Source organism: Sabethes cyaneus, chromosome 3, assembly GCF_943734655.1.
Source record: "Sabethes cyaneus chromosome 3, idSabCyanKW18_F2, whole genome shotgun sequence".
Taxonomy (NCBI): domain Eukaryota; kingdom Metazoa; phylum Arthropoda; class Insecta; order Diptera; family Culicidae; genus Sabethes; species Sabethes cyaneus.
Window position 1 is genome coordinate 58,366,470 of NC_071355.1, and position 24,885 is coordinate 58,391,354.

General features: G+C 42.9%; 2 protein-coding genes across 2 annotated transcripts in view; one reads left to right on the top strand and one right to left on the bottom strand.

Moving 5' to 3' along the window:
* Positions 1-4,051: 4,051 nt before the first annotated feature.
* LOC128739611 (uncharacterized) lies at positions 4,052-13,931 on the top strand. Its single transcript, XM_053835107.1, has 13 exons — positions 4,052-4,657; positions 4,722-4,860; positions 4,913-5,021; positions 5,093-5,591; positions 5,653-5,946; positions 6,009-6,181; positions 11,716-12,083; positions 12,142-12,365; positions 12,429-12,567; positions 12,639-12,747; positions 12,806-13,307; positions 13,361-13,654; positions 13,713-13,931. The coding sequence occupies exons 1-13, from the start codon at positions 4,052-4,054 to the stop codon at positions 13,929-13,931; spliced, it is 3,675 nt and encodes a 1,224-aa protein (XP_053691082.1).
* Positions 13,932-19,995: 6,064 nt separating this feature from the next.
* LOC128741715 (forkhead box protein J3) overlaps positions 19,996-24,885 on the bottom strand; it is a 28,504-nt gene continuing 23,614 nt past the window's right edge. The window contains exons 2-5 of the mRNA XM_053837700.1: positions 21,186-21,624; positions 20,928-21,117; positions 20,284-20,865; positions 19,996-20,226 (exon numbers count right to left, since the gene is read on the bottom strand). Coding sequence (XP_053693675.1) covers positions 19,996-20,226; positions 20,284-20,865; positions 20,928-21,117; positions 21,186-21,624 — 1,442 coding nt within the window. The remainder of the gene's footprint in view (positions 20,227-20,283; positions 20,866-20,927; positions 21,118-21,185; positions 21,625-24,885) is intronic.

The following is a 24,885-nucleotide window of genomic DNA, read 5'->3' on the forward strand; positions in this document are numbered from 1 at the left end:
CGAAATGTTTCCCAACTCAACCTCAGTATGGCTTGGCCATAGACTTTTCCTCTCTAGTGATGGATTAATTCCTTAGAACTAGTGGTCAAATGTATGAATAGTAAAAAATTAAACATAAACAATAGTAAACAGAAACGGGTAAACAAATTAATTGGACCGGCTGAAGAAACAGTTGTAGGGATGGGAACTATCATTAAAAATCGCTACTGATAACTATCAGTAATTTCAGTACGTTACTGATAACTATCAGTAAATATCAGTAATTTTACTCATCAGGGCATATTGAAGTAAAAAATGGAAAATTGTAATATTATAACTGCGTTCTTCACTGTAAGTTTACTTTGTAGTTTACCAAGCTGGTTTTATGGAGGCTCGCGCAACTACGAACCAGATTTTTACCACCCAGTAAATATGATCGGAGCACCTCATACCTACGCATGACATGAATCAGTCGATCAAGACCAGCAATTGCACTTACTGGATGAACACGGTTTCCCAGATAAACTGACACTACTGATCAGAGCTATTGGATCGAGTGGTGTGTTTTGTGTACATCTCAGGGACACACCCGTCGAGACACGGCGAGGGTTGAGACAAGGTGACAAGATGACTGATATCATAGCTAGGAACCTTGCGATGGTGGAGGCAACCTACGCCAGGTTGAAAGCAGTAGTCTAGGAAGATCAAATTAATAATAAATACGTCAAAGATCACATACATGAAAGGAAGAGGCTCCAAGGAACCAAACGCGTACCTCTCACGGATAGTAACCCTCGACGGCGACGAACTAGAAGTGGTAGATGAACTCGTTTATTTTGGATTGCTGGTGACCGTGGACAACATTAGTAAGGCAATCCAGCGGCGAAGTCAAGCGGGAAATCGAGCTTACTTTGCCCTTCGCTATACGCTACGATCAAGAAGCATATGCTACCGTACGAAGCTAATAATGCACAAATCTTTTATTAGGTCAGTAGTTCTTTATGGACTCGTAAGGTCGCTCACGGAGGATATACGCACCCTTGCCGTGTCCGAACGAAAGGGTACTGCGGATACTTGGCGGAGTTCAAACTGAAAGCGAAGAGTGGTGGAGACATATTAATCACGAGCTACAGGCATTGTTTGGAGAGAATCCTATCGTACATTTGGCGAAAGTCAGTAGGCTACGGTGGGCCAGACGCGTCGTAAGAATGTCGGACGATAGTGCGACGGAAACAGTTGTCTTCAACAACCGTACTGGCATCAGGAACAGGGGCTCAATGTGCAAGATGGCACGATCACGTCGAAAGTGATTTTTGACTTTTGAGACGACTGGAAAATTGGCGACGAGTGGCCAAAGTTCGAGTTAAATGGAGGCGACTGCTTGTATCAGCACGAGCTATCCCGGCTTTAGGCTACTGACGATGACTACAATATATTGTGTCAGCCACGTTTATCATACGCAACTACCGACTAATAAGTTTAATCCAATTAATTTTTCTAACGGGAGAACGTGTAACTATATCAGTAAATATCAATAATAGTGAAACCTTACTGATATTTAGTGATATTATTGCTTACTGATAACTATCAGTAGTTAATGACTAACTAAACAGTTGAATCGCTCACGTAGGGTTTGCGTGAGAGGTGGAAATCGAATATGGACGCTACTTTGTCAAACGTCCTCTGGAGACCGCTGACGGCTCCGTATTTGCTATAGTTCGTACAGTAATGTGATATTATCAACATAGCAGTATTTCGGAGAAATCTAGACTGCATAGGCCGAATTTGAGGGTAGTCCGTTTTTCCTCGGAGACTGCCGAGAACTGTCAGGGCTTTAGATATTTTAGCGCCTCCTAAAAAATAGTGCGCACAACTTCGCCAAACGTCAGCCGAACAAAATGCACACTTCGTCTGAAACTGTAAAATTCTAAAATTGAGACGAATATCACTTTTCTTGTTTATGACTGGTCTGTTTTGGTATGGTAATGATTCCTCACAATTTTTTCTCATTTATCCGTGAGTTCTACTGCGTCGCTCGAAAATAATTTATAAGTATAGACGATGTGCATGATTCAAGTGATTCAGCGAAGACTACAGAACTCAAGTCCAAGATTGCGCATAATGTCAAATGTCTACGGATAGGGTTAATCACAGAGACAATTATAGAATACAGAGACCACACGACAATATGTTCGCATGTCTTTGGGACCTTTAAACACAAATTTTGTTGGCTGGTACTAATTCTGTATTGTACAACATGTTCGTTCTTGGGGACCTTAAATTAAAATTTGCCAAAAAACAATTTTCTACTCGCGGCACTTCAATTTTATGTTACGTGGTAATTATCTGGGCCTTGAATATTTGACAGGGGAACTTCCCCGTCTGATTTAAGCGGTGAGTGTCTTGACGCCTCTGTATTCTACAGTCTCTCTAAGGAACCCTTGTAGGGATAATGGCGTATGTTAGTGCTGTCGAGGTGTAGGTATGGTATGGGCCAAATCAGATCATCAAATAGCATTCGTGTCGGATAGCATTCTGCTCCACCTTTAAGGTTTGTCCAGTCTTGAGTTAATCTTTGGATTCAGCTTTCAGCAATGAAAAAGACAAACGGCTTCTGATAATCAGATTCAGCCGTTCGAATTGACAATGACTGACTCGAGTGGTGTTTTCTGAATCAATTTACATGATAGAGTTCATATCTTCTTCTTCTATACCTATAAAAATGGATTTCTGTCTGTCTGTCCCTATGCTCCTTATAGAATCGAAAACTACTGAACCGATCGGCGTGAAAATTTGCATGTAGGGGTTTTTGGGGCCAGGGAAGGTTCTTATGATGGTTAGAGACCCCTCCCCCCAGTAAGAGGGGGGGGAGGTTCCCATACAAATGAAACCCTAATTTCTGCATAACTCGAGAACTAATCAAGCAAATGGAACAAAATATGGCATGTGGGTGTTTTTGGAGACAAGAACGTTTTTTATGGTGAATTGAAACCTCTGCCGCTTCAGGAGGAGGGGCTCCTATACAAATGAAATACAAATTTCCTCATACCTCGAAAACTAATCAAGCAAATGGAACCAAATTTGGCATGTGGGGAGTTTTGGAGGCGTGAATTTTTTTAATGATAGTTTGAGACACCTCCCCCCTAAGAGGGGGGGCTTCCGTGCAAATGAAGTACAAATTTCCTCATAACTTGAGAACTAATCAAGCAAATGGAACCAAATTTAGCATGTGAGGCTTTTGGGAGGCAGAATTTTTTTCTCCCTCTTTAAAGAGGGTGGCTCTCATACAAATGAAATACAAATTTCCTCATAACTGGAGAACTAATCAAGTAAATGGAACCGAATTTGGCATCTGGGGGATTTTCGAGTCTTGAATTTATTTTATGATGGTTAGAGATCTCTTATACAAATGCAACAGAAATGCAACTCGAGAAACTATCATAAGAACATTCCCCGGCCCCAAATGCAAATTTTCACGCCGATCAGCTTAGTAGTCTTCGATTCTATAAGAAACATACCGACAGACAGACACAAATCCATTTTTATAGGTATAGATGTTTTAATACATTACATTTATTAAACACTATTCATTATAAACCTGTTTTTTGTAAATAACCTTCAATAAAACAATAGGTTGGAAAGCTTTTGTAACTTTAATATTGGTCGAGTACAATTTTGTTCTATACATTCTCGGTTTTAGTTGTTCATTATTATGAAATTACCATGAATAACTTACTGCTTGATTAAACCGGATGATATTCCACGCAATGCGATCAATCATGGAACAGCTGGTATAAAAATTGAAGCTTAATCATCTTAATTGATTTAATAGAGCATATTAATTCAACAAGAAGTAAGTATCTATATTTGCAATTGAGTAAGGTTCCGTTAAAAATCATGGAGATTATCAAGCCATTTTGCATCTGATATTTAACCAAACCGATAAATTATTCGATAGTAATTCAAATATGCTGGTTCTAGTCTTTATTAGAAAGCTTTAATCAAAAGCTGCACTGCACTATAAAGTTATTTTCCCGAGCTTTGTATTAACATACACATTACATCTGCCAAAATGAACGTTCTTTCAATAGATCTCATCAGAGACCCATTCACTAGTGCACTTTTCGCTTTTCTCAATCATTTTATTTTAACTTACTTATCTGACTACTATGGTATATGCATCATTAGAACGGAAATAGATAACGTTTACATAAACGTTTCAATTCCAACGACGGTGATTGTAGTGGACGAAAACTTTAAAGATACTATGTTCCTAGCGGTCGAAAACGGTTGCCAGTCGTTTGTAGTGTTCGAAAGTGCCCTAATTTCGTTCCTAGACGTGTTTGTGGAAGTCCATGATCTGGCCGACCAGAGATCGGCCAGCAAAAAACTAATCGCTGTGATGGATTCATTTAACATATCAACGATGGAAGAAATGAAAGACCATCCCAATATTAAGGAAATACCGGATACGACTTTTGTTTCCTTGCGCGAAATGGATTCCTCTATTCAGCTCTACACAATAGGACTTTCGAATAATGGAACACGTGGTACGGTTGATGTAACGATTCGACCATTTACAGTTATTAGTCAACTTCCGGATCCTATTAATAATATGGGAGGAATGCCAATTCGCTTATGTATGCTGATGTATCCACCATTTATATATTACAAAGAAGTGGTAAGTGAAATATTTGATAATAATCTTTTCCAGAACTAATAATTTAATATTCCGGTACCAGGACGATCCAAAAGAAGCAAACGCCCGGTATAACCCGAAGTATAAACAGGAGGACACGCCATTATTTTTGGATGGAACTGAAGTAACGTTACTGTTTGAATTTTGTAGCAGACATAATTGCACCATTGAAGCTACGATTGGTAAGTAAGTTGATGTTAATAACTTGTTGATGTACTCAGTTTGTCTTGGTAGATGAAGTTAGCTTCTGGGGTGAAGTCTTCGATAATCACACGGGAACTGGATTACTGGGAGCCGTTGTCGAGCGTCGTGCGGATATTTCCATGGCTGCCGTCTACTATTGGTAAGTCTATTTTATAATTTTGCACCAACATGGAGTATCAGTTCTTTTCACACTGAGTGTCTTATCAATAGGAGACAACCGTATAAATACGCGACTTACACCCTGCCGATTAGTCGTTCTGGAATCACGGTACTAGTCCCGAAGCCCCGGGCGTTAGAACCATGGCGAACTCCATTTCTCTCCTTCAGTGGGTATCTTTGGATAGCTGTTGCCGTGGCATTCTGTGTTGGGGCTCTGGCAGTTTGGTTGATTGAAAAAGTGCGGTTCCAAATACTGAGTCCCCCTGAAATGCCCATCACAATTAGCGATGCGATGTTGACCATGATTGGATTCTACATGGAACAGAACGCTCGCATGCGAACGGATATTGCATCGTGCGTATTTTTGTTTACGTCTCTGCTTTTTGCCGGATTTATGGTCGGTAATAGCTACGGATGTGGCCTAGCAGGTGTCATGACCCTAGCGCAATATGAAAAACCTATCGATACCACTAGAGATTTGGCGGCTAGTGGAATGCTATTTGCCGGTGGTGCTCTTTCGTGGATTTACTCAATGTTGAAATCGCCTCAGGTATACTATTATATTATCCTAAATTTAAGGCTGCATGGTTAAAACGTACTCATTTTTTCAGCCACATATACAAACCTTGGTGAAAAACTTTCGTATTAGAAATGACGACTATCTCAGTCAGCATACTAAAACTCATGACCTGGGTTTCATATGTGAATATACGGAGTTTTCTCATTTTGTGCCATCGTATTTTCTCGATAATGAAGCTTCTACCATGCTGCAGCTGTTAAAAGATGATCTCTACTGGGAAGCGGCAACGGCCTTAGTGACCAAGACATGTCCATTTCGTCAAGCACTAAATGATCTCATAATGCAGGTGAAGCAGTCAGGAATTCAACACTATTGGGAATTGCGCGTAGGTTGTTTTGATCTTTTTTATGTATCTTCTTCCTTTCATCTTGTTTTTATATTTTACAGACTGCAAATCGATATCTTCATACTACCGCCCAGCGTAATATCTGGAATGCTCGCTCGTTTGGATCTGGGGACGAAGTGGTCAAACTCACGATATCTCACTATTTAGGTGCTTACATGATCCTAGGAGCAGGATTGGGGCTCGCGACTTTGGCATTTGCCATAGAGCACCTCCGGTTTCGGTTGAAAAATTCCAATAAAAAAAGAAATAACGCTTGGACGAAGTGATTAAAATCTTAAAATCATCGTTTTGGTATCGTTTATAGGCAATGACAACAAATAGCCGGCATTAGTACGCACGTTTCGTAAATCAGTTATTCAATAGGATGTATCCACGATTAACTATTCTTAACTTTTAACTATCGAACTCATCTACACTATTCTATTAGAACAAATGTTAATAAACAATGTAAAGATATTTATCGTCAATTCTATAGCCTCGTTACAATGTCATAGAGCTATAATGAATAAAGTTGTTGGTTGTAGTATTGATTGAAAATCATCTATATTTCATCGTTTTTTCTAGATTATAAAATAATTTGAAGAATTTAAGAGTTCTTCGATGCATTTTTAACAATAAATGTTGAGCTCGAAAAAAACCCGTAGCTAGTGGACAGAGCTGACAGCTGAATTTAATTTCTTCAGTTTTTTTTTCAGTCGACGAGTCGACTAGAATTACTCAATAGGCATGCTTACCTAGCGGTAATTGGACGAAATCCAGTCCTTGAGAATTACTGGGACGCCATTGTCGTTGTACCACTGTTTGATGAATTCAGGTAGCGATAGTTTGTCTAGGCGGGACAGAAAAGGCAATCAATTTCAGGCAGCTTCGTCGTTGGCAGCAAAAAGTTGGGGTGGATCGTGCTACTTCAAGTAATCGTCTCCATTCAACTTAATCATAGGCTACTCTTCGCTAATTTCGTAGGCATCTCAGAAGTGCAGGTAGCCTTCGACCTGGTCGAGCCATCTCACACGTTGTCCCCCTCTGCTACCAGTGGGGTTGTTGAAGGGAACCGTTTTTACCACACTCTCGTCTGACATCGTTGTGACGTGTCCGGGCCACCATTGTCAGTACCTTGGACAAATAGTTTTGATTGTGATTTTGATTGATTGTTGACATTGAAATTGACAAATTGATCCATAAATGTATGCGTTATATTGTGATGACTTGAGCAGTGTTATTATATTTGTAAATTGCAATCAACAGAAACATCGGAGGAACGTAGCTGCTAAACCTGTGCGAGATTTTGCGAAATTTCAAGTTTACCGAGATTTAACGAAATCGTACGAAATTTAGCATAGGTTTTATGGAAGATCAGTATTAAACTACAGTTGAATCAATGGTAAATTTCGTTTGATTTCGGTAAAGACGAAATTTAGTGAGATCTCGCACAGCCTTAGTAGTTGCATATCATAGGGTTACTTAGCATTAGGAGAATACTTAGGCGCTTTTGTCTAATACTCCGGTTATCTTGAAGTGACCAGTTTTTTTTCTGGATGAATCCGGGACGGCACAGGCAATCTACGTCAGACTGAAAGCAAAGTCTATAGGAGGATTGGGCTAAAAAAGCGTCGAAGACCAAATACATGAAAGCAAGTGGCTCAAAAAAAGGCTTCTTTTTATCGTTTCAGGTATTCTACTAAGACGCTCAAATAAACATTAGTAAACTAGTAAAGAGATCCAGCGACGCATTCAAGCGGGAAATCGAGCCTGCTTTGCCATACGCCAAACACTTCGGTCAAGAAGTACACGCCACCGTACGAAGCTAACGAAGTATGGTGTAAAACACTCATTAGACCGATAGTTCTTTATGCACTTGAAGCTGTGATGTTGCTCACGGAGGACATAAACGCCCTTGCCATGTTCGAACGGCAGGTGCTTACTTACTTACTTAAGTGGTTTGCCGTCCTACCTAAGACAAAGCCTGTTGAACAAGGTTTCTCCAGTTAACTCGGTTGTGGGCTGCCGCTGTCCGATTCCTCGAACACCGAGTACTCTCTGGCAGATATCTTTACCTGGTCTAACCATCCATCCAGCTTTAGCCACCTTTTGGATATTGGGTTCGCCATAGAACTGTGCGAGTTCATGGTTCATCCTCCGCCTCCCTACTTCGTTCTCCTGTACGCCGCCAAAAACCGTTCTAAGCACTTGTCTTTCGAATACTCCAAGCAGTCGCCGGTCTGCCTCGTGAATTGTCCATGTACGGGCATGACGTAGAGGACAACCGGTCTAATAAGCGTCTTAAGGGTAAATTTTGACGGGGGCTTAGTCTGCTCGACCGCAATTGTTCGTGAAGCACATATGTTGGGATGTTCCGCATCCCAAATTCTAACAATTAGCCGGTGCATGTAAACGGCCAACATTACTGGTTCCATTTTAATGAGCTCCGCTCCGATGCCATCTTTCCCAGCTGATTTATTGTTCTTTAGCCGTATGATGGCCTCGTTAACTTCGCTTATCGGGGCGGGCATCTCTTACTTGTTTGTTGCACCGTCGAAAATGCTTTCCCCGTTGCCATGGTTCTCCGCCTGGGCGCCTTTCAGGTTTTCATCGGTGTGCTGCTTCCACCTATCGGTCACTTCACGATCGTCCGTCAGAATACTGCCAGTCTTATCCCGACATATTTCGGCTCGCGGCACTAAACCTTTGCGGGATCCGTTCAGTTCCTGGTGGAACTTTCACGTTTTCTGAGAACGATGCAGCCGTTCCAACTCCACATAGTTCAGCTCTTTCAGGCAGCGCTTTTTCTCCCGGAAGATATGGTTTCGCTACATCGTCTTCGGTTTGTGCACGTTCTGACGTGTAGCATTACGCATCACGCATTACTATATTCATCGCAAACCAATCGTTCCGTTGATTCCGTGTCACATGCCCAATAGAGTTCTTCGCTACACTGCTGATAGCTGTTTTAACGGTGTTCCAAAAGTCCTCGAGAGGGGCCTCGTCCAGCTCGTCCTCTTCCGGCAGCGCAGCTTTGAATAAGTGCACGTAGTTTGCGGTGACGTCTGGCTGCTTCAGCCGCGCAAGATCTAACCGAGACTGGCGTCGGTACTTAATGATATTCACAACGGAGAATTTTGGGCGCACCTTAACCATCACTAGGTAGTGGCCCGAGTCAACGTAAGCGCTTCGATAGGATCTGATGTCGATAATGTCTGAGAAGTACCGACAGTCGATCAAAACGTGGTCAATCTGTGATTCTGTTTGATTTGGTGATCTCTAGGTGTACTTGTGTAGGAGTCCGTGCTGGAAGAAGGTACTACGTACGGCCATGTTCTTGGATGCGGCAAAGTCGGCCCATTTCATTGCCCAGTTGGTGTGCGCTGAACCCTCCAATCACCGGTTTGTGTTCCTCCTCCAGTGCGACCTGAGCGTTGAAATCCCCGATGATGATCTTGATATCATGTTTCGGGTAGCGGTTGTATTCACTCTCCAACTGAGCGTAGAATTCATGCTTGTCATCGTTACTTCTGAGGTGAGAGCTGTGCACGTTGATGATGTGTACGTTGAAGATCCAGCCCTCTTAACCTGCACATTCGAGGATTGATTGGCCGTTCACCCAATCACCTGCTTCCGCATCTCGCCCATTACACTCATGTCTTTTTTTACACGGTTTGTTTTTTTTAGATTACTCAAGAATGGTGCAGCTTAGGGACCAATTACAAAATACGCGACGAATGTCGAGCCTCTCCCAAATGTATTGAGAAATAAATGAATGATCCCTAAGTAGCCCTGTTATTATCATTCAAAAAAAAACAATCCGTGTAAAAAAAGTACTTGAGTGTACTATGAAAGCTGTACTCAGCTCGTGTGTGTTGCCGCAGCTCTGGTAGATGGTTTGTCCAGCTCTGAACGTACGTACCGTTGAGCTCTTCCAACACATTGCTTAATTCTGTCTAAAACATGCTCCCCCGTATCCTGGTCTGTAGACTGAGAACGTTCACGGAGTTCGGATCAGATGTTTACCCTGCGTCAGTTACTAAACAAGTTCCAGGAGTACAACTTGCAAACTCATTATCTGCCGGTGGACTTCAAGGCGGCGTACGATTTAGTCAAACGAAATGAGCTGTAGCCTATAATGCTAGAACATGGTTTTAAGACAAAACTAGTTAAGCTGTTTCGAGCGACACTGGATGGGTCAAAATCATGCGTCAGAATAACAGGTGAGACCTCAACCGCTTTCGTGACACTGGTTGAACTGAAGAAGGAGGAACCTGCTACATTCAACATTGCCTTGGAAGGTGCGAAGAGCAATTGTGAAAAGGTACGGGATTATCACCGCGAAATCTCACATGCTTTTTGTTTTGCCGATGTCGTCGATATCATCGGAATCAACCTTAGAGCAGGCCTCACCGTTAACACTGCTAAAACGAAGTACATTCATGGTTACTGGCAGAGAACGTGGGAGTCCAAGTGGTATTGGTGCCTAGGTGGGGCTGGACGGGGGGCGATATGAAGTAGTAAAAGTAATGACTAGGTACTACATTCCGTTATCCAAACTTGATCTTCTGTTTTTTATACGACAGACTTCGCAGCCAGCTGTTAGAGTGCAGGACAATTGCAGGGCCAGTTGCTACGATCCTATTGACTCTAACGGCCTCTCCCAGTCGAGATTCGAACATACGACGACTGGCTTATTAGGCCAGCGACATATCTCAAAGCCAACTGGGAGGGATATGAAGTAGTGGAGGAATTCATATACCTTAGTATGTTCGTTACATGTGCCAACAATGTAAACCTTTCTACGGAATGCGCAGCCAGCAGAAGTTCAGTGGTTTGCAAATTCGCACAAAATTGGTGCTCTACAGAAAACTAATTTTACCAGTGGCCCTTTACGGATATCAAGGATGCTAAAGGAAACTGATCGACGAGTGCTTGACGTTTTTGAGCGTACAATCATACGATCTATACTTGGTAGCAAGATGGAAAATGGAGTGTAACGCGGACGCATGAATACAAATATGCTGATATAGTGAAGGTAGTACAATGTGACAGGTTGCGGTGTGCTGGACACGTGACCAGAATACCCGACGAGCGGTAGAAAACCAGGAAGAGTTCGTAGACTTCGGGGCAGACCCCGCAGCCGATGGCTGTGCGCTGTCGAGGACGACGAGGTTTAGTTGGTGGTCGAGGGAATTGGCGAACGGCCGCTCATGACCATAATTCGTTCAGCGCAGGATCGATAACGGAACGTCGCCTTTAAAGTAAAGTAAAGTAAATAAAAAATACTCTTAACATTACAACTATAATAATAAATTTTACTTTGTTTTAATTGACATATTGGTTTTAAATCTGTTATTTTTTATCTAATAATGAAGTCGAACGAAAGGAATGAATAAAATATTACTGGTAGGTATGACAGTCTACAGACTGTCTGAGATTTTCCTGCGCACCGATGTTAACGTGAAGTTGCTCAATATTATTATGATATTTCAATTGCTTAATTATTTTGATGGTAGTTCAATTTGAATAATAAAATCCGATTGTGTACCTGTGGAGAAAGGTCGATGAAAAAGCAGCATTACCAATTAATCGTAGCACGTTACGCTTCTCGGAAATTATTTGTATATCAAATTAATGTGCTCGTTAATCACTCTGTCTGTTATCGTTTGTAAAACTAGTTTATAATAGAGCTAATTCAGCACATAAAAGAATGCTGGCTTCCCCGAACACCCACTAGTCAACAATGTTACAGCAAACATTATTAAGCACGCAATCCGATGTGGCCGATTCGCCTGCAACGTACCTTATCAGTTATCTTGTATTAACGTACCTGTCTGAGTATTATTGTATCTGTGTTATTAAAACAAACGAAGATTTGATAAAATTTGAAGTTGATTTCCCATCGATTATAATCAATGCAGATGCAAATTTCAATAGAAGTTTTCAGCATGGTGTAGATAATGGTTGTCAGTCGTTCGTGGTGTACGAAAATGCCTTATGGTACTTTCTGAATGCCTTCATCGTAGTGCACGACGATTCAGATCAAAGATCTGCTCGGAAAAAACTTATTATTGTAACTACTTTTCTGGATTCTGAGACCGTTAACAAATTATCTGAACATCAAGCCATCAGAGGTGTGTAATTTGCTCCAAATAAATTAAACGAAAGGTTATAAAATGTAAACATTCACAGAACTACCGGATTTACTGCTGGTTGTTGTTAATAAGCATAATCTTCAGCCTGAAGAATTTTATACAACGGAAATTTTCAGTAACGGCTCTAGGGGCTCAGTCATCGTGGAGCTGCGTCCAATAGATCCTCCCGAATATTTTCCAGATAAATCCTTCAATATGAAGGGAATTCCGATTCGGTTTCGCACGGTTATGTACCCTCCATTTTCGTACTATGAAGAGTCGGTAAGATACAATTACATCTATACATCTTGTCAGAAAATGGGAAAACTTTTAAATAATTTGCAGACTCCGGAAAAATCCAATGCACGATATGATCCTCAGTTTAATGATACGGACGATACTCCGTTGTTTGTTGATGGAACGGAACCAAGGTTGCTGGTGGAGTTCTGTCGTCGACACAACTGCACAATTGAAACCTATTTTGGTATGCTGTCGAAAATTTATAACAGTTACTTTTGCTTTGTGATTTATAAAATATTAACTTTTGTTCCTTAGACGAAGTCGAGGCTTGGGGTGAAGTCTATGCAAATCATACTGGAATTGGCATTCTCGGAGCAGTCGCTACTCGCAAGGCCGATTTCGCCGTCTCCGCTATTTATTACTGGTTTGTGAAATTTGTTCGGTAAGTTGATTCATCATTTTGTGTTGCATTTTATTTCCAGGCTCGAACCTTACCGATTTGCGTCATACACTGCTGCGATCAGCCGATCTGGAGTGACAGCACTGGTACCGAAACCGAGAACGCTCCCACCCTGGCGTACTCCATTTCTTTCGTTTTCCAAAAATCTCTGGATGGCGGTCGCCATAACGTTCATAGTTGCAGTCTTGGCCGTTTGGTTGATGGATAAAGGCCGCCGTCGCACGTTCGATATACCCGAGCAAGAAGCAATAACGCTAAGCGATAGCGTATTGACTATGATTGGGTTCTATATGGAACAGAATGCTTACTTAAGGAACGATGTCATGTCCAGCGTAATATTGTTTACCTCACTTTTGTTCACAGGATTCATGATCGGTAACCTGTACGGAGCTGGGTTGGCGGGTATTATGACCATTCCTCAGTACGAACACGCGATTGATACAACTTTCGATCTGGCCAGCAGCGGAATGCTGTGGGGTGGAACCTGTCTAAATTGGATGTTCGCTGTCATGAACGCTCCTGAGGTGGCAATGTAAAATATTTATTTCATAAAATCATTACTTTTTTTAATCAATAGCCCCACGTGAAAACTTTGGTGAGCAACTACCGAGTTGTCGATATGGACTACCTCATACAGCATCGGAACACCCGTGACTTCGGCTATGTTGGTGAACGCACCGAATTTGGCCACTTTGCCCCGATCGACTATCTGGATGCTGAGTCGTCGAAAATGACGCGTCTCTTGAAGGACGATTTGTTCTGGCAGAGCTGTACGGCTGCTGTGACCAAAACAAGTCCATTCAAGCAAAGCTTTGACACTATGCTCATGAACATCAGACAATCTGGCATCCAGCATTTTTGGGAGATTCAGGTGCGGTCCTTTCGATTTGATTAATTGTTATACCCCACTGAATGTATTTCCGGCTTAGGTGGTGAATAACTATTTAAACTCTACCCACGAGCAGCGCATACTCAATGGCAGACAGTCAGCATCGGACAGCGATGTGACGGTTCTTACTCCATCACATCTGATGGGTGCCTTTCTCATACTTGCCACGGGTTTAACTGGTGGTGCTCTTTTATTTTTTGCCGAATGTTTGTATATTAAATTTAGTACACAGCAGCTGACGAAGGTTCAGTATTTTTGAATCAGATAAGTGATAATGCGTTTGAAGTAAAACCAATATCTACAGAGTTAACCATTTTGGGAGTTAACCCATTACATTTTACGAAGAAACATTGAGGTTGCGAATCGATGTTTACGAGCGGTCTATTAGCCGAAAACTTTAATTTTTTTATTTATTGGAGATAGAAGAAACAGTCACACTAGAAAATTGAATGAGATGCAAAGAAAATGCGGTTGCATAATAAATTCAAATGATACCAAAGTAATAGTTATCAAAAGCACAAAGCAGAAAATTCATGCACACCGCTGTTTTTTATAATTCTCTGTTGTAGTAGTTATGTGGAAATGTGGCAAATAAAATAGTGCATAACCAAGTGGTATATTGGTTTTTTGCCTTCCGATAAAGATAACTTTGACGTAGGAATTAGTAACGTTTCTGAAAGCTTTAGCTTTACTGCGGTGCCTCTGCGAAACAGAATTTGAAGGAGCGGCTTTATCTGTGTTCCTACCGAAGATCACTGAAAAATATCATTTATTATGGATACACGTTTAACGCTGCAGTTCCCAATCCCGCCATTTTGCGCTTTAAAAAAATACTCTTCTTTTTAAAGTAACCTAATTGCTCCATAAATTGGAATAATTGCAATAATAAAAGGGCTTACAGAAGAAAAACGTAAACCGATTGTGATCAAATACTGTAATGAAACTGTATTATCGATGAGAAAACTGGTGAAGAACGAAGGAGTTAGTCTTCACGGTCCAAAATGCGTTTAATCGGTTTGGTATACATTACACATTGAAAAATTCACCTAGTCAGGATTGAAAAACTGTTCCATCTAATCCAGATTTGGACAAAAAGATTTGTAAGATGTTGGAAAGAACAAAGGAGATATCAGTTAGCGATTGCGCTAAAAAGTGTAGAACATATAACATATTGATAACAATAGGAATGGTTTCGCACGCAACTCTCTTAAGAACTACAAAAAGCAAAAATATCCTAGAGGCAACAAAATTCAAGTTTACTTACTTTACTTTTTCAGCATAGAGCCAACGTGGCTCGTACTGTATCAAGAACATTGCCTCCACTGTACTCGGTTCTGGGCTACTCGTCGCCAATTCCTTGAGCGTCTCGACGCGCGCAAGTCGGTTTCATACTGGTGGAGTTGTCTAGCACGTTGGGCCCCTCTATTGCTGATGCCGGGTTCTTGAAAAGAGAACTGATTTCACTGCATATTTGTTATTCTTGCGACGTAGCATACTGCATACTGTAGTCTCCCGACTTACGTCAAATGTACAATGGGAATTTCTCCAAGTAGTGTCTGCAGCTCGGGGGCTCATTCGTCTCCGCCACTCTTTGCTTTCCTTTTGCAAAGCAATGCCTAGGTGCTACATTCCGTTATCGAAACTTGAGCTTCTGTTTTTATACGACAGACTTCGCAGTCAGTTGTTAGAGTACAGGAGAATAGTAAGGCCAGCGGCTGCGATCTTATTGACTCTAACAGGCTTTCCCAGCTGAGATTCGAACATACGACGACATCATACCTCGAAACCAACTGGGAGGCTTTCCTTTAGTACACCGCCATAAATAGTCCTCAACACCTTTCGCGTGTGTCTTTCGTAACAATAGTTACAGTCTCAAGTCCGTAGTGAAATTCGGTCTGATTAGCGTTTTGTATATTAGGCCTGACTTCCAGCTTGAGTGCGTCGTTAAATCTCTTTACTCGTATTGCTGTCGGCGGTGACTAGAAATCCCAAATATATGAACTCATCAACCACATCCAGTTGATCACAGTCGGCAGTCGCTGCCGTGGAAGGCGAACGTGGTAACCTTTGAAGCAACTTAATACCATATATATGGTTTTTAGCGCATTGACGTATAACCCAAATCTCCAACTTACTTACTTACTTATGTGTCCATGTCCGCCGGTCCGGCAGAACAAATGGATGAAATCAGAGATCTCCACTGCTGACGGTTACCCGCCATGGCTTTTACCTGTCGCCAGAACAGGTTCTCGTCTTCAGCCCGGATGTCATTGGCTAAGCTCCGTCGCCATGAGCCTCTGGGTCTACCTCTTCTACGCTGTCCTTGTGGATTCCAGTCGAGTGCTTCTCTGCAAACCTCGTTCGCTCCTTTCCTCAAGGTGTGTCCGATCCACTTCCACCTACGTTCACGAATTTCTGTGGCTATTGGCCGTTGATGACACCGACAATGGAGTTCCTCATTGGATATCCAGTTATCAGGCCACCAGGCACGAATGATATATCGCAGGCACCGGTTAATGAATACCTGCAGTTTTTGCGTTGTCTCCGCTGAGACGCACCACGTTTCGCAGGCATACAGCAGTACGGATTTAACGTTTGAATTAAAGATTCGGGTTTTCGTACGTAGAGTGATGGTTTGAGCGCCAAATGTTTCGCAGACCTGCAAAGGCACCCCTGGCCTTCCTGATCCGTGTGACTATATCAGTTTTGGTACCACCATCGGGCGTTGTTTGGCTACCAAGATATTGAAAGGCGTCTACCTGCTCAACTTGTTGTCCCGCTACTGCGAAGTTGGTGGAATTGTCAGTGTTCACTACCATAGACTTAGTTTTCGCTACATTGACTGTGATACCTGCTGCGTGGGAGCTCTCGGAGAGGTCGTCTAACTTGCTCTGCATATCGTTTCGGCGTTGTGCGAGCAAGACAATGTCGTCGGCTAGGTCGAGGTCATTTAACTGCTCCATCGTTAGAGGATTCCAAGGCAATCCTCGATTTGGTCTACTATCAATTGCTGTCAATTGTCAATCCATAACGATGAGAAACAGAAGCGGTGATAAAATGCAGCCCTGTCTCACGCCAGCAGTAACCCTTATGGGGTCGGACAAGACGCCGTCGTGCAAAACCTTGCACGAGAACGCCTCGTAGTGAGCCTCGATGAGATGGACTAGCTTATCTGGAACTCCTCTACGCCTAAGTGCGCTCCAGATGTTTTCGTGATTGAGTCGGTCGAACGCCTTTTCGAAGTCAATGAACACCAGCAGAAGAGAGTCCTGGAATTCGTTGATCTGCTCCAATATAATGCGGAGCGTTGTGATATGGTCTACACATGATCGGCCAGCACGGAATCCAGCTTGCTGCTGCCGGAGAGTAGCGTCGATCTTCTCCTGGATCCGGTTGAGGATTAGCTTACAGATTACTTTGAGAGTAATACAGAGCAACGTGATGCCACGCCAGTTACCGCATTCAGTTAGGTCTCCTTTCTTAGGGACTTTGACCAATATGCCCTGCATCCATTCCACCGGAAAAGTTGCGGTTTCCCAAATATTCCTGAAAAGCTGATGCATCATCTGGGCTGACAAAGATGGGTCAGCTTTGAGCATTTCGGCTGAAATACAATCTATCCCTAGCGCTCTATTGGATTTCATACTCTTGATGGCTGCTGCAATTTCATCCAGCGATGGCGCCTTCGAGTTCACGCGATTGATTCGACGAACTGTAGCCGTCATACGCTGCTGGTTTTGTTGGTCTCTGACATTTGAAACTCGGAAGAGTTGTTCAAAATGTTCAGTCCATCGCTTAAGCTGTTCTGTACGGTCAGTCAATAGCTGACCAGCTCTGTCCTTTAGCGACATCTTTGTATTCATCCTGGCACCACTAAGGCGGCGAGAAATATCGTACAACAAACGGATATCACCATTAACGGCGGCGGTTTCTCCTTGTTCGACTAGGGAGTTAGTCCAGGCTCTCTTGTCCCGCCTACAAGCACGTTTAACAGCCCTCTCCAGTTCGGCGTATCGTTAACGGGCAGCTGTCTTAGCCGATCTTGTCCGCGCTCGCTCAATGCCGGCTTTTGCCTCTCTCCGCTCGTCGATCTTCCTCCGAGTTTCATCCGAAATCCACTCCCTCCGCCCGCTGCGCGCTTCACCTCAGGATTCTCCAATCGGCGGACGTCGTAGCGGCATCCAACTTTTTCCTCCCGTCGTTGGACACGTGCGACGCGCGGACATATCTCAGCGATAACAAGATGATGGTCGGATGCAATATCAGCGCTGCGTTTGTTGCGTACATCAAGAAGGCTCCTTCTCCATTTCCGGCTGATGCAGATGTGGTCGATTTGGTTTTCTGTTCGGCCGTCGCGGGAAACCCACGTGACTTTATGTACTGGTCTATGGGGGAAGAGCGATCCACCAATGACCATGTCGTTATTACCCCAGAACTCTGTAAACAGCTCCCCGTTTTCGCTCATCTCTCCTAGGCCATGGCGTCCCATGACGCGTTCAAGCTTCGCGTTGTTTGAGACAATCTTCGCGTTGAAGTTGCCTATGTGGATTTGGATGTCCCCCTTAGGGATTTTCTCAACCACCGCTCCAACACTCTGGTAAAATTGGGCCTTTTCGTCTTTGCGACAGATCTCCTGCAGTGCCATAATGCCGAACTATCGAGGTTCTAGTTGTTTGAGCAGCACCTTGCCGCCACCCACGAAATTTAGTGATCTGCTGCTTCAAGTATTAAGGATGCCTTTATTTCGTCGCTTTATCCATACCGAATGTTCCGAGTAGTATTTTCTTAAATATTCATAGGTTGTTTTACTAGAACCACGCTATCGAGTTTCATGATGAGGCTACCATTTTAGCTTTAATGCCGACACATCACGTTTCTTAATTCATCTACCCGTTTCAGGTCAGACGCTGTCGTGAGCCGCTCCTAACTTAGAATGACGCTCGCTAGGATGAGGAAACGATGTTCCACCTTGAAGTGGAATCATCGCCAAGAGAGCCGTCTCTAACATGAAATCAGACACTTGAGATTGGCAATGACAAGGCTATATTCTCATGCCAACACACTTTACTTCCATGACTGCCTCCTTTCCTGTTAGCATTTCACCATAGTTTCCAGTGGGGTTGGTTTATCGATCTTCACTAAGGTTGCTTATATTCCGAAAGGTACAAAAAGGAGGTAGTGCTAAGACTGATTGCAATTTTAGTAAATAGATACGATGGGCCTCAAATTACACAATATAGCATCTAGGCACCAAAGTTCGGGATAGCTTGTTGAGGTTTGTCGCTTTCTTGGACATTTAAATCTCTTACACAATTCGTTACAAGTTACAACATAAAATATTTCCTGATTCTGGTCACATAGAAAGATTAAATAATAGAACATTTCAGCAGTTCGGTTAGTTCGGCAGGATTTTTAAATTTATTTTTTTTAACTTACGTGCCATTTATGAGGGCACTTGAACTTCTTCCTTTTCCGTATAACCCCTCAACCCTATAAGTTACAAGGGTGTAGCCAAGCCAGAACGATAACAGTGCTTTGAAGATGAAGACTATATCTATGTAACTGAACCTCACGTTATGTGTTATTGATAACGAAAATAAGTTATTTGTTTCCTTGGACAAAGCATTGTTACTGGCACTAACTGTGAACTGGAAAAATGTTTATGCTCTGTTATGCTATTTCCATCAGTACAAGAAAACGCATTTTTTACTTTACTTTGTGCAGAAATAGTTTATTTGTGCCAGTTGATATCACTAGGCTTTTTGAAGGCATTTGACCAGTAACGTTATGAGTACTAATTTAACAGTTTAGAAAAGATGTTTTTTACTCTTCAGACTTCTAGCTCTTCCCTATACTCTCTATTACACTGTACGAGAAAGATGAGTGGCTTGTATGTAATTATCGTTTTTTCGTGAAACAATAAAAAAAAGTCCACTGAAACATTTGACGAGAAATGTTTGATCATAGTTCAATTTTGAAACGACTAATAGTACTTTATGATGTGAAATAAATAATTATTGTGACAGAAATTTTTCTCGATTACTTTATCTGTGAGTTGATGAGTTATTTAAGTTGTTTAGTTTCTATCGTACAGTGTAATTATCTTTCACTCGAGATACAATGCATAATGCTTTAACTTACAACCTTACACCTAAACTTCCTGCATGGAATTCCTACACTACTAGACTAGACATTACATTTCACCAATGATGTTTTGAATGGTACGGACGGAATAAACACTGGTTGAGAAAGGCACCAACAGTTTATAGTTATTGGACTTTTATCGGCTTGAATCGAAAACAAAATGGACCCGCAGAAACAACCTACAAAAATCCATGCTCGTTAAGAAACTCGTCGCTTATTTCCTGCTCATTGATATTTATCAAATTGCCAAAATCTTGCTCGTCGAAGTTGCCCATATCGGGCAGGAAATATGGGATGGTTTCGACGATCACGTTCGGTCCATTCTGAGCGGCCTGCTGACCGTTAGTACCGAAGAACGGTACAATGATATCGTCGTTTGCCGGTTGCGGAATTTCGTTGCCTGAGAAGATCTGTTAGTGAAGGACAATGGGTCAGAATTACTTCTATTCAAACGATATAAAACTTACCTCGTCAACATTCAGATTTGTAAAAATGCTGTTACCGGTTTCAGCATTGATAATTGAGTCAAAATTGATGTTACAGTTTTCCACCAATGAACTGGTTTTGATCAGTTGTTGCTCAAGAATTTCGATTGATGGCGATTCATCTAGATTACATGGCTGGTTTTCCGTAGAACTCACGACATTTGTATCGACGGCATTGATACAGTTTACGGTTTGCGCAATCGTATCATCTACGGTCGAGATTTCGGCACTGGCATTTACATGGCTTGTTGGTGGATTGCAATGGTTGTTGTTTCCGTCCGGGATCTTCGATGACGAATCATCTTCATCCAGGCTTAGATTATTGTTAACTGTCAACTCGTTGTTGTTGTTGTTGTTACTGGTTGTTCTGCGCAGACGATTGCGGCTTCGAATGGAGGGAACCGACCCTTTTCCTCGATTACGTTGTCTTACTCGTACTCGCTTTCTCTCGCTTTTGGCCACGTCCATTGAAAGTTCCCAATAACCACCCTTTCCTTTTTCATCTTTGGCTCGAGATACTTTGGTGAAGTAGAAGCTTAATGATAAGTTGTGTCGTATGGAATTCTGGGAATATAGAAATAATGTTAATTTTATGACTTCCAGTTATATGTATGATTGCCAATTACATTCCAATTTTTGTGAACTTTGTAGTACGAGAATTTCTCTTGAATCCACTTGCAAATCTGCTTTAGAGTCATCCGGCCTTCGTCCAGCATAGCCATAGCGATAATTTGGGCATAGTTGAACGGTGGTTTTTCTTCCGAGTTTGAGATGGAAGTGTATTGCTCTTTCCGTTTATCGTAAGATTCGCGGCTTCTGTAAGTTGGAGAATTTCATCTTTGTTAGGTATATACTATTATTGTACAGACACCTTGTCAATATACCTTCGAACTTGAGCGATGAACTTATTAAATCGCGCAGTAGGAAGATCCGTCAAAGGAATATCCGAGGGCGTCAGATTGGTAATGTTTTTCAACTCTGTCAACCAGGATAGGTTAGTGAGCTCCGGTTCGGAATCGTCTTCGGCTTCCATTTCATCTGCCTCGCAGTCTGCTTCGTGAATGCTTCCGGATGTGTTCGCTACAGATTCAGCTAGCTGTTCGCTGCTGTTGCTGCTAATGGCACTGCAGGTGTCCTCATGACCATTTTGGACGGATTCGTTTGATGTTGATGTGCTCGGTGATCCAAGCGGCAGCTCCGAAGGGATGGTTTCTACGTTGATTGAAACAGTATCGTTCAAATCGAACGATTCATTCGCTAGAGCTGCACTGCCGGTACTGGCTAGAGGAATTGAATTGTGACCATTGAGGACATAATTGTAGGCTGCAATTTGAAAGTACGTACACATTGGTAAACAAATACATCACTGGAAATAATTTAAAATGCATCAAATATTCACACGGTACGGTAATTTAGGCAATCATATACTAATTTAAATGCGGATAGAGAGGGATTATTGGATAATGACTGTGTATTGAGACAACTTCAAATGACATGTCTTTTATTCAGGTTTGATAAGAATAAAACTCTGTACCTTCTCTAATCTATTAGAAATAAAAAATTTGGTATAATTCAGGTAGCGAGCTGCAAGGCATTTATTGTATCTATATGAATTTTTGTCTGTCTGTCTGTATGTACCTTAAGACTCGGAAACTACTGAACCGATCGGCGTGAAAATTTATATGCAGGGAATTTTGGGGCCTGGGAAGTTCTTATGATGGTTAGAGACCCCTCCTCCCTTTAAGAAGGGGTGGGGGGGGGGTCTAGCATACAAATGAAATGCAAATTTACTCATTACTCAAGAACTAATCAAGCAAATGGGACTAAATTTTGCATGTCAGGGTTTTTGGAGGTAGGAATTTTTCTATGGTGAATTGAGATCCCTGCTTTCTCTAAGGGGGGGGGGGGGGCTCCTATACAAAAGAAGCACCAATTTCTGCATGATCCGAGAACTAATCAAGCAAATGGAACTAAATTGGGTACGTGCAGATCTTTGAAGGTATTTTTTTTTCTATGGTGATTGGCATGTCGGGGTTTCTGAAAGCAGAATTTTTTTCTATGGTTGTTTGAACCAAATTGGTATACGGAAGTTTTTGGAGGCAGGAAATTCTGCTATGGTGAATTAAAACCCTTCCCCCCTTTAAGAGGTGGGACTGGGGATTCCATACAAATGAAATACAAATTCCCTCATAACTCGAGAAATAATCAAGCAAATGGAACCAAATTCGCCATGCGGTGTTTTTGAAAGCAGAATTTTTTATGGTGGTTTGAGACCCCTTCCCCTTCTGAGAGGGGAGAAGGAGGTGGAACGGAAGTTAACCTAGGAGCGCCCATGGAAGATAGTAATGTCCTAGCACCTGATCTCCAAGAAGTCAAACGGAAATCGGGCTGCTGAAGACCAATAAAGCCGCTGGGCAGGACCGCCTACCGGCAGAGCTTTATAAACATGGCGGAGAAACGCTAGCAAAGGCTCTACACTGAGTTATTTCGAGGATTTGGGAGGAGGAAAAGCTACCGGAGGAATGGATGGAAGAAGTGGTTTGTCCTATCTACAAAAAGGGTGATCGGCTAGACTGCTGCAACTATCGTGGCTGGTAAACGCCGCCTACAGATCCTGTTACGCCGGCTGTCACCGATAGCACAAGGTTTCGTAGGGAATTATCAGCCGGGTTTCATGGGGGCTCGCGCAACTACGGACTAAATTTTTACTATCCGACAGATCTTGCAGAAATGTCGGGAGTACAACGTGCTCATGCATCACATCTTTATTGATTTCAAAGCAGCATACGATACAGTCGATCGAGACAAGCTATGGCAGATAATGCGCGAATAATCAGAGCTACATTGGATCGAGTGATGTGTTTCGAACGCATCTCTGGGACACTCTCGAGTCCCTTCGAGACGCGGCGAGGGTTGAGACACGGTGACGGTTTATCCTGCATGCTGTTCAACATCGCTCTTGAGGGGGTGTTCCGACGAGCGGGCATCGAAACGAGAGGCACGATTTTTACCAAGGGTAGCCAACTTCTAGGTTTTGCAGATGACTTCGATATCATAGCCAGGAACTTTGCGATGGCGGAGGCAATCTACGCCAGATTGAAAGCGGAGTCTAGGAGAATTGGCTAAAAATAAATGCGTCGAAGACCAAATACATGAAAGGAAGAGGCTCAAAGGAAACAAACGCGCGCCCACGGACGGTAACCGTTGACGGCGCCGAACTAGAAGTGGTAGAGGAGTTCGTGTATTTGGGACCGCTGGTGACCGCGGACAACAACACTAGTAAGGAGATCCAGTGGCGCATCCAAGCGGGAAATCAGGCCTACTTTGCCCTTCGTAAAACGCTACGATCAGAAAACATACGCCGCCGCACGAAGCTAACAATGTACAAAACTTTTATTAGACCGGTAGTTCTTTATGGACTTATAGCCGTGACGCTGCTCACGGAGGACATACGCGCCCTTGCCGTGTTCGAGCGGAAAGTGCTGCGGACGATATTTGGCGGAGTACAAACTGAAAGCGGAGAGTAGCGGAGGCGTATGAACCACGAGCTACAGGCACTGCTTGGGGAGACTCCCATCGTACATCTAGCGAAAGTTAGCAGGCTACGGTGGGCCGGACACGTCGTAAGGATACCGGACGACAGTGCGACGAAAATAGTCCTCTTCAACAACTGCACCGATCGAAAGCGATTTGCGACTTCTGAGACGAGTAGGAAATTGGCGACGAGTGGCCCCAGACCGAGTTGAATGGAGACGAGTGCTTGAAACAGCATGAGCCACAACGGCTCTATGCTGAAGAAGAAGAAGAAGAAGAAGAAGAAGAAGAAGAAGAAGAAGAAGTAAAACAACGAAGGGTAATAGCCTTCGCTTGCTGCCATATAACGCAGAGCTGTTAGACATCATACGAGACAATGCCGAAATAGCTGTGGAACCCTTCTTGTAGGCATAGTCGACGTGGCTCTCGAACTTGAGCTTGTCGTCGACCATGACTCCCAGGAGTTTTAAGGACCGCGTCGACAAAATAGTGCAGTCCCCGACGCTGATATTTGCTTGCTGCACTGACTTGCGGTTGTTCACCACGAAACCTCCGTTTTATGATGCGCTAGCTGCAGTTTCCTGGAGCGCATCCAGTCTTTAACAATGCTTATAGAGTGAGCAGCCGGCAACTCAACCTATCTGATAGATTCACCTTTCAAAGGTGATGTCGTCCGCAAAGCCGACAATCACAACCCCTATCGGGAACTTTAGCTTCAACACCTCGTCATACATGATGTTCCACAACACCGGGCCCAGTATGGAACCTTGCGGAACTCCTGCGATGATTGGAACGCACTTCTGACCCTCCTCCGTGTTGTAGCATAGCACACGATTCTGGAAATAATTTTCCAATAATCTTGTACAGCGACACCAGCACTTGGACGTTCCGAAGCGAGTTGGCTATGGAGTCCCAACTAGCGCTATTAAATGCATATCTCACGTCGAGCGAGACAACTGCGCAATAGCGGATACTCGTCCTCTAGCGTTGGATTGGCACCTCGGCTGTTTTAGTGACAGACAAGATGGTATCCACCGTAGATTTGCCTTT

Coding starts and splice junctions, on each gene's coding strand:
- LOC128739611 (XM_053835107.1), top strand. CDS start 4,052: ATGAACGTTCTTTCAATAGATCTCATCAGAGACCCATTCACTAGTGCA. Junction 5,022..5,092: donor ATGGCTGCCGTCTACTATTG/GTAAGTCTATTT, acceptor TCTTATCAATAG/GAGACAACCGTATAAATACG. Junction 12,748..12,805: donor GTCTCCGCTATTTATTACTG/GTTTGTGAAATT, acceptor TTTTATTTCCAG/GCTCGAACCTTACCGATTTG.